Source organism: Adiantum capillus-veneris, chromosome 23 (genome assembly GCF_014529385.1).
Source record: "Adiantum capillus-veneris isolate H3 chromosome 23, ASM1452938v2, whole genome shotgun sequence".
Classification (NCBI taxonomy): Eukaryota; Viridiplantae; Streptophyta; class Polypodiopsida; order Polypodiales; family Pteridaceae; genus Adiantum; species Adiantum capillus-veneris.
The window spans coordinates 140,277,138-140,285,965 of record NC_140953.1 but is presented as its reverse complement, the minus strand read 5'-3'; the positions used below and the strand labels follow the sequence as shown (position 1 = coordinate 140,285,965).

Sequence of the window (8,828 nt, the reverse complement as noted above, 5' to 3'; positions counted from 1 at the left end):
TTCATAGACTACAAAATTTCAAGAAGCTTTTGAGAAGCTTAAGGAGAAGCTTATCTCTCAACGTGTGCTCACACTATTAGATCACTCAATGACATTTGAGGTCCAATGTGATGCTTGTGGTGATTGCCTTGGAGCTATTTTGCTTCAAGAAGGGCATGCCATAGCATATGAGAGTCAAATATTCAACTTTGATAAGTGAGTATTGGGCAAATACAAAAAAGAGCTACTAGCTATTTTTATATGCCCTAAACATGTGGAAACACTATCCCTTGGGGACTCCATTCATCCTACAAATGGATCATAAAGCTTTACCTCAAGAGCTTCATGACGCAAACCAAGCTCTCTGAAAAACAAATGAGGTGGGCAAATTTTATTTTGCAATTTAAATTTCATATTGTTCACATTGCTAACGAGCAACGACCAAGGGTAAATGTGGTGTCTATAGAGCAGCTAATGATCTATGTTTTATGATAGATGAGTATGCTACTGACTGAAACTTTAAGTATGTAATAACAGCCTTTGCAATAGGAAAGAAAAAAGAACCATTCACCTTGAAGGATTGTTATCTTCCAAACGTCAATAGGCTATGTGTTAGTCACCCATACAATAAGAAAGTCATACTTCTCCTTATGTGGGGCAAAGAGGGAATCCATAATCTACTCTTCAAGGAGTAGAAATGTATTTATGTTGGTCTGCCATGAAAATTAAACATACAAGAGTATGTTTCAAAATGTGTGGTATACCAAAAGTTGAAATTTGATCGAGGGAAGCAACTTGGATTGTTTCAGTCGTCGCGATAGGCTTAACAAGAAAACACACTCTATGCATGTCAAAAAGACTATTAAGGCACATCAAATGGCAACCCTCTTCAGATCTCAAATTTTCAACCATCATGGCTTTCCAACACCCATAGTGTCAGACAAAGATCCTAGAATGACCAGTAATTTTTAGAAGGGTCTCTTTGAGAATCTAGGAAGTAGATTAAATTCTCTTTCGGCCTATCATTCACAAACAGATGACCGAAGTGAAATAACTAATCTAACGATTCTTGATATACTAAAAGCGCATGTCATGGAAGTAGATCAATGTTCTCAATAATAGAAGTACCTACCTCTTATAGAGTATGCGTACAATGATATTGTACATACTTCTATGGGAAAAGTACCTTTTGAGGTTAAACAAGGAAGATCCAAAAGTCCCTTACTACTTAAAGAACATGGGAAGATCTTCGCCTACTGATGAATATAGCCAAGACCTACAAGATCTTTTCCAAATATTAAAGGGGTTATATCCATCTCACAGGAAAGGAAAAAAGGGTTGCTTCTAATAAGCACAGAAGAGCCTTAGCCTTTAAGGAAAATGATTGGGTCTTGCTAAAGTTTCTCAAGGCTCATCTCAGGCATACTATGGGCAAGAGTCCTATGGACCACCAAGAGTATGATGCTAAACTCACAAAAAGATACTATGGTCCTTTTTAAGTTCTTAAGCCAATCAATGAGATGGCTTATCAATTCAAGTTGCCCAACCATTGGCTCATGCACCATGTTTTCCATGAGAGCCTGCATAAGCCTTACAAAGGAGCGCCATCAAAATAAGCAATAGTTGTTGCAGACCCTCCAAAAAACAAAGATCAAGAAGAAGTACTTCAACCTAAGTCCATCCTATGACATAAAGACAAGGTATTAAGAAACGGTAAGATTATCTGATGATATCTTATTAAGTTAAAGAATTATTCTTTTAAAGATGCTAGATGGATGAAAGAACCTAGCTTAAGGATAATATGAACCTTGTCAATGCTTACAATGTTGCACTAGAGTTAGCATATGAAAATGCATTTTAAATGAAAAATGGTTTTGTCTTATAAGACTAGTTCTCCTATTGTGCACAAATTTAAAAGTATGCAGACGTCTCCCAAACACCAAGTAGTATTTGTCACTCTGTTGTCGTCACATCACGACAAGGCGGAAAAGCATTTTTTATTTTCTTATGTTAGCTTGTTTAGCAGACAGACTTGTATGTAATTTGGGGTCAGCAAGGACCAAATGTAATGATTTGGGGCATATACCTCCAGCTTGTAACATATGTACACAGTAAGACATGTGAGACCCATAGAGGGGTTAAATTTTGGAAGCAGGGACGAGTTTTTTTGGGGGGACGATGAAGTGAAGAGAGCAAAAGAGGGCAAGTTGCTCCCCACAGACAAAAGCATGAAGAGCAACTACATCATTTGACTCGCATGAGTAGATTGGGACGAAGATTAGCTGAAGAACAAGTGAGAAGAAGACATGATGAAGAGGGAGCTCCACAAGAAGAGACAACTGCTACTGTAGAAGAGGAAACCGTGCAGTACTCTGAGACGGTACAGCATATGGAAGTGGAACTAGAAGAAGAACTTCGAGCAGCTTATGAAGAGCGCCAAGTACCACGAGCATCCACAGAGGAGCCAGAAAGTCCTCTAGAGGACATTTCTACAAAGGAGGATTGGACATCCATGATAAATCTGGAAGCAGGCAACACTCCACCTCCTTCACCAAGACAAGACTTGGTTCCTTCACAACCATCTTCTCCATTAATAGCTCAACCTACAGAAGTTAGCGAGCCAAGCTCGGCTCCTGTCGAGCAAAGTCCTCCAAGACCAGAAATCGCAGAAGAGGCGCAAGAAGAAGGAAGGAGAGAAGCAGACTTGCCAATGCTCGCCAGAGATGAACAAATAAAAGATTGGAGAAACCGCATGATCTGAGAAATCAATGAGATGGTAGCATTGTCGCAGAGTCAAAGCCAATTAAAAAGAGAGGAGGAGGAAAGAAGACGAAGTGTCCAAGACGAACTTGCCAAAGCCAGAGCAGACGCAAAGAAGTCGGAGGAAGAAAACCAAGCACTGAAGCCACAGATCCATATCCTCCAGACTCAAGTAAAGGAAGCAATGGAAGCAAAGAAAGTGGCCGAGGACAGAAACGCAGAAACTGAAAACCAAATGGCCATTATAAGAAAGGTGCATCAGGTGGCTATGGAAAATCAAAGGTGGATGCAGGCTCAGCTTGATGAGCTTCTCATGCAGTCGTTATTGGCTCCTCAACCATCCGCGCAGCCAACTCAGAGTATCGAAGGTCAAGAGATGCTCAGGGAGCTGGAAGCACTCAAGAAAGAAGTGGCGGAACTCAAGGAACAGAGAGAACTAATGACAGCCACGACAGCTCAAGCATCAAGAACTGATTTTGAAGAGATGCCAGAAATGGAACAGACTGAAGCAATGGACACACAGGAACCTACACAAATCGAAGAGCCGATGGCTGAAGAACCTAGTGGGGAAATGGCTGCGGAAACCGAAGACAACGAACTGCTCCGCACTATGCAGCAGAAGGTCGAAGAAGAGCAAGAGCCTACTATTAAGGCATACAAGAAGTGGGAGTATGAGGTAGTGTCAGTTGCGGTGAAGCAGTATAAAAATGCACAATAGATCATTGACAGTATGATACAACCGTCCCTACCTTATCCTCTCCTTCGGCTCATCAATGCCATGCAGATAAAAGAATTGTTGCCTTCTTGCACTATGGTAGAGACAGGAGGATATGAACCTCTCACATCATCTGAAATGTCAGGCACTGCTCCTCTCAGGAATCAGCCGAATTGGCGACTAACATGGTTCGCCCAGCACATGGGGTCTACCATAGAATACAACAGGGCACCCAGGGCTCAAAAGGATTAATCCAACTTATTGCCCAGTCGCCAGACGAAGGGTGTGGACAATGTTTCAACAGACAAAGGTCAGACATTCGAATTGGCTAAATTACCCAGAACTGCCACGACCCTCAGGATTCACTACGAATGCATACTTTGTCAGAGCCTGGAGGAGAACACGGGACAAATTCAGGGGCGCTCCAGATCTTGCATGTGTCATGCTTACAAAGGAAGCTGATCTTTTTATCAAGATCTTCCAGACCTTCAAAGAAGACCTACCTGACGACACAACATGGGAACTTTTCTTAGAAGGCGACGAGGGATTGGCATATGATTTGACAAAGCAGCCAACTCATCACCAAATGATGGGACTATTTGCCAGATGCAAGTTCCTACCTAGCTCTTACATGATGACATTCGAAGAGCTATTTCACACAGGATTCTTCGAGGTGGACACACACTTGTTCAAGCCAGTCATCCAGAACTTGGCTTTGAGGTATGTAGCATTCAAAGATGCACAGAATGCAAATCCAGTGCATGAGCGGATCAGAGAAGCAGAAAACAAAGAGAGACAAGAAGAAATACGAAGAGCTATAGCAGCCCGACGACATTCCCAAAGCACCTAAAGAAAAAGCATGTCCGAGGACGGACAATGGATTAAGTGGCGGGGAGTGTTGTCGTCACATCACGACAAGGCGAAAAAGCATTTTTTATTTTCTGCAGTTAGCTTGTTTAGCAGACAGACTTGTATGTAATTTGGGGTCAGCAAGGACCAAATGTAATGATTTGGGGCATATACCTCCAGCTTGTAACATATGTACACAGTAAGACATGTGAGACCCATAGAGGGGTTGAATTTTGGAAGCAGGGACGAGTTTTTTTGGGGGGATGATGAAGTGAAGAGAGCAGAAGAGGTAAAATCCTCTTGATAGGCATATCTTTATGGGTCCATATCTCTCTTTGTGCTAAGTATTTTGCTATGAAGTTTTGTGTGTGCAATGTTGATGCTTTGATCTACACTTTGATGTAAGTTGTTGCATGTAAAAAACGGTATAGGCAAACATCACGACACTTTTTGGCCGTGTTGCTATTTTGCTCATATCTTGAGGTAGGAGTGTCCAAATTAGATGATTTTTGGTGCATGAGGTCAGGCTCACAAAGGGCTTTACACTGATGTCATCAATCGTCATTTTTCATGACCTGCAAACATCATTATGTTTTTTGTCCACGGCTTGTAAATTGCACATCTAGGACATTCTAGCTTCCAAAAGTGCATTCTAGTGATACCATTGGCATTAGGGACCTTGTGGGGTGTTGAGGAGTGATTTTGGAACATTTTCATTTTTTACAGCATTACGCCCTACATCATTACGCGTATTGGTGTCAGGTACCCAGGTGCTACAGGTGATGCCAAAGTGTTGGGATATAGTCTAGACTTTCTTTTAGCATGTTTCCTTGCATTGTTGATGCCCAGAGGACCTAGTTTAGTGCCAGGACTCTTGTAGACGGAATAGCGTCGTGCTAACTAGAGAGTCGTAGCAAGTGCTAGTTTAAAGGACTCCATGGCTTGACAACCCATCGGGGCCTCCGACTGCCTATCCGTGGTCCATACTCCCTGTATCGACAATTAGTAAAGCTAGTTGTGAGACAGATCCACTATACTGCATAGAGTAGTGGTGACAATCCCCGAGGCGCAGTGTTGATCCATGAGACGATATTGCGCCCGACAACACACTCTACTTTGGAAGTATGATATGGACTAAAGAGCAAACATGCTTGCGGCAGCTACGTCTCCCAAGCATTATGGACTAGTCATCCATCTTGGAAGGATGCTGTAGGGTAAAAAGGGATCCTCTATCCGCTAAGAAACATGGACTGATGACTAGGCTTTATCTTCTCTGCCTCATAGTCGAGGACGATTATGATTTCAAGAGAGAGCTAATGTCATAAAATATAATATCTAACTTTACCAAATTATTTTCTCATATTAAACTGATCATTTAATGTGGGAGAATAAACGCGAACAAGAGTTAGAATAGAGACATGTGCTTCGAGACCTATCTCAACACGGGACCAAAAAGGAGAGATGGTTACGTCTCAATAGGGGTCCAAAAGGATATGGTCTATCAAAGAGAAATGTGCAATAAGCACTTCTAGACTTACCTCAGCAGGGGACCAAGAGGAGAGATGTTTACATCTCAATAGGGATCCAAAAGGAAGTAGTCTATCAAAGAGCAATGTGCATCTAATGGAGCTTAAAAGACCTTAGGGTTAGCTTCATTAAATAACTCCAATAGTTAGTGTTAAAAGTCCTTTGACCTTAAGCAAGCTAGGGCTGAGCTTGAGGTGGGAACCCGACCTAAACTTGTCTTTGACCTTAAGCAATCCAAGGTTGTGCTTGAGGTGGGAACCTGACCTAAACTTGCCTTTGACCTTAGGCAAGCTAGGGCTGAGCTTGAGGTGGGAACTCCACCTAAGGTGCTTGTCATGCTAGATGACTAAGGTACTTGAGGTACTTGTCATACTTAATGAGGAAGTTGCTTGAGAAGCTTCCTATGCATGGGGGGTAAGATGCTTGAGTCAAAAAGAGACCCTACACACTTAATGAGGAAGTTTCTTGAGAAGCTTCCTATGCATGGGGGGTAAGATGCTTGAGTCAAAAAGAGACCCTACACACTTAATGAGGAAGCTGCTTGAGAAGCTTCCTATACATGGGGGGTAAGATGCTTGAGTCAAAAAGAGACCCTACACACTTAATGAGGAAGTTGCTTGAGAAGCTTCCTATGCATAAAAGTCCCAAAGTTATGGGAATCTTTGACCTAACCTTCCACTCACCCAAGGGACACCCCTTTTCTAAAAGGGCACGTGGGACACATGTCAGACTCTCACTAAGCTTAACCACATGGTGTGCTTGAATGCTATTGGTAGCAAGTGCTAGTTTAAAGGACTCCATGGCTTGACAACCCATCGGGGCCTCCGACCGCCTATCCATGGTCCATACTCCCTGTATCGACAATTAGTAAAGCTGGTTGTGAGACATATCCACTATACTGCATAGAGTAGTGGTGACAATCCCCGAGGCGCAGTGTTGATCCATGAGATGATATTGCGCCCGACAACAAGTTTTTGGCGTCGCTGCCGGGGAGTAAGACCTAGGATAAAGTCCTTTTGAAAGAGAGCATAGGTAGAAGGATCCAGTCCTTAGCTCTATTTGCGAGACGGCTAGCGAAGTGTGACTCTTAGGAAGTGATTCCTTGTGAGTTAGTGCTTGCGGGCTAGTTTGAGTCGATAGTGGAATATTTTGTGTGTCAGTTTAGCGACTGATTGACAAGTGTCCTAGGAAGGTCGTAACAGAGTCAGATTTGGTCGTAATTTGATAGATAGCTGGAATAGATTATGTATTTTCATTGTACAGTGTCATTTTAGGTTTTAGGATTAGCTTAGGCTTAGGAAACTGAGTGGTTTTCACAGTCATTACAGCTAGCTTATGGTCAACTTGACCATAAACTCCAAAGTCGCAAAAGCAGACAGAAAACTGAGCATAACTTGAGATCCATAGCTCCAAATTGAACCAAACCACATACAGAGGCTCAGGAGACTAGGGGCAAGGTGAAGGAGTAATCACAGTCAAAAAAGGCCAAGTCTGGAGCAATTTGACATCAACACGCGTGTTGATGTTGGACAGCATCTGGAAAAAGTGATTATACTATCTGATAGAGCTAGGTGAGGTGGTCTCATCAAGCCTACTTAATTCAGATTTGGACAAGGTTGCTAGAGTAACTTGGTCAAGAAGTCATTTCTGGAGTGTCGTGCTGTGAAGCAGGCCTCTTTGAGTGACTAAATCAAGTCCAAATTGAATAAAACTTGGGATACAAGGTCTAGAGGACTAGGACAACACACCCTAGAGTCTGGGTTGCATTTTGACAAACTTTTTGTCAAATAGCAACACGCGTATTGATGTTGGAATTGGCCCCTACCCAACTTTTGATGGCACAAACCTGTAGAGGGTGTTGAGGTGAGCACATTTCTACCCTCATATCCCAGTTTGGACAAAATTTCATATGCCAAAAGGGCCTGGAGCTAGGAAGCTTTGCAACTAGGAACTGGTCTCAAACACTGGCCAAATTTGATGCATTTGCTACCAAACTCCACACAAGTGCTTAATACACCTAGGACAAGCTACCATACAAGTTTGGTGTGAAAAGGACAAAATTTTTCCAGAACATCAACACGCGTAGTGATGTTGGAAATTTTCAAAAATTGGAATCTGACCATACCAGCTTGTAGTAGACATTGAGGGGATCATAGTGGTACCTTTGGATCTGAATTTGGACAAGTTTTGGTGTGCTGAAAAGCCCAAGAGCTAGCAGATCTTGTAGCTAGAAAGCAGAGCCAAAAAGTGGTCTTTGGGAGTAAAAGTGCAACCAAAACTCTGACATAGTGCTTAACATACCCAAGGCTAGCTACCCTAGAAGTTGGGTACAGTTTGGACAAAATTTTCCCAGAATAGCAACACGCGTGTTGCTGTTGGAATTGCAGATTTTTGGGAAGCTGGTCACACAGCTTGGAAGCCCTAGACATTGTAAGCATTGTTGTATAATTTTGGTCAAGTTTGGATCATTAGTTTGCAAGTTAGGAGCAGTTTAGTCTAAAGAGCACGACACTGCGTCATATTGCTAAATGGAAGTTTGTTTTCGTCCAGAGTTCTAGCAAAAAGTGCAAGCAGCTAGTGGAACTTCGGAGATTGCAAGACGGACAAGAGGAGCTGAGTACTAGCAGGTATTCCTCTATCCTTGTGTGTCTATATGTATTTGAGATCAGGGACTTACTACGCTACGAGAGGAGCTAGTGTGCCAAGCACAAAAAGCGGAAAATCTTCGGAGGAGAGTATCTCGAACTTTCCTACACATCTAGAGCCAATCCTAGAGGAGGTAGAAATCCTATCCACGACTAGCTCAAGCATGTCGATGGACATGAACATGAATGCGGATGGAAGACCAGAGAGTTCACGGAATCCGTACACCATCTGTCTGGTTTATGCCAAGACGAATGAGTATGGTGCGAAGTTGTTCCAGGATCCTTATAATCGTTGGGCTGTGAAGGTTGAAACCCATCCTACGGAGTTCAATCAAGCGCCAATGGTAAATTTC

The 8,828-nt window shown here is 42.6% G+C and overlaps 2 protein-coding genes across 2 annotated transcripts; both read left to right on the top strand.

The window, feature by feature from the left end:
- Nucleotides 1-2,236: 2,236 nt before the first annotated feature.
- LOC147428707 (uncharacterized) lies at nucleotides 2,237-2,740 on the top strand. Its single transcript, XM_086496631.1, has one exon. It carries the CDS (start codon nucleotides 2,237-2,239, stop codon nucleotides 2,738-2,740), a length of 504 nt encoding a protein of 167 aa, XP_086352757.1.
- Nucleotides 2,741-2,923: 183 nt separating this feature from the next.
- Nucleotides 2,924-3,457, top strand: LOC147428706 (uncharacterized). The gene has a single exon (XM_086497548.1). It carries the CDS (start codon nucleotides 2,924-2,926, stop codon nucleotides 3,455-3,457), a length of 534 nt encoding a protein of 177 aa, XP_086353674.1.
- Nucleotides 3,458-8,828: the final 5,371 nt, after the last annotated feature.

Excerpts from the sequence above, each read along its gene's own strand:
- LOC147428706 (XM_086497548.1), top strand. The coding sequence starts at position 2,924 with ATGGAAGCAAAGAAAGTGGCCGAGGACAGAAACGCAGAAACTGAAAAC.
- LOC147428707 (XM_086496631.1), top strand. The coding sequence starts at position 2,237 with ATGAGTAGATTGGGACGAAGATTAGCTGAAGAACAAGTGAGAAGAAGA.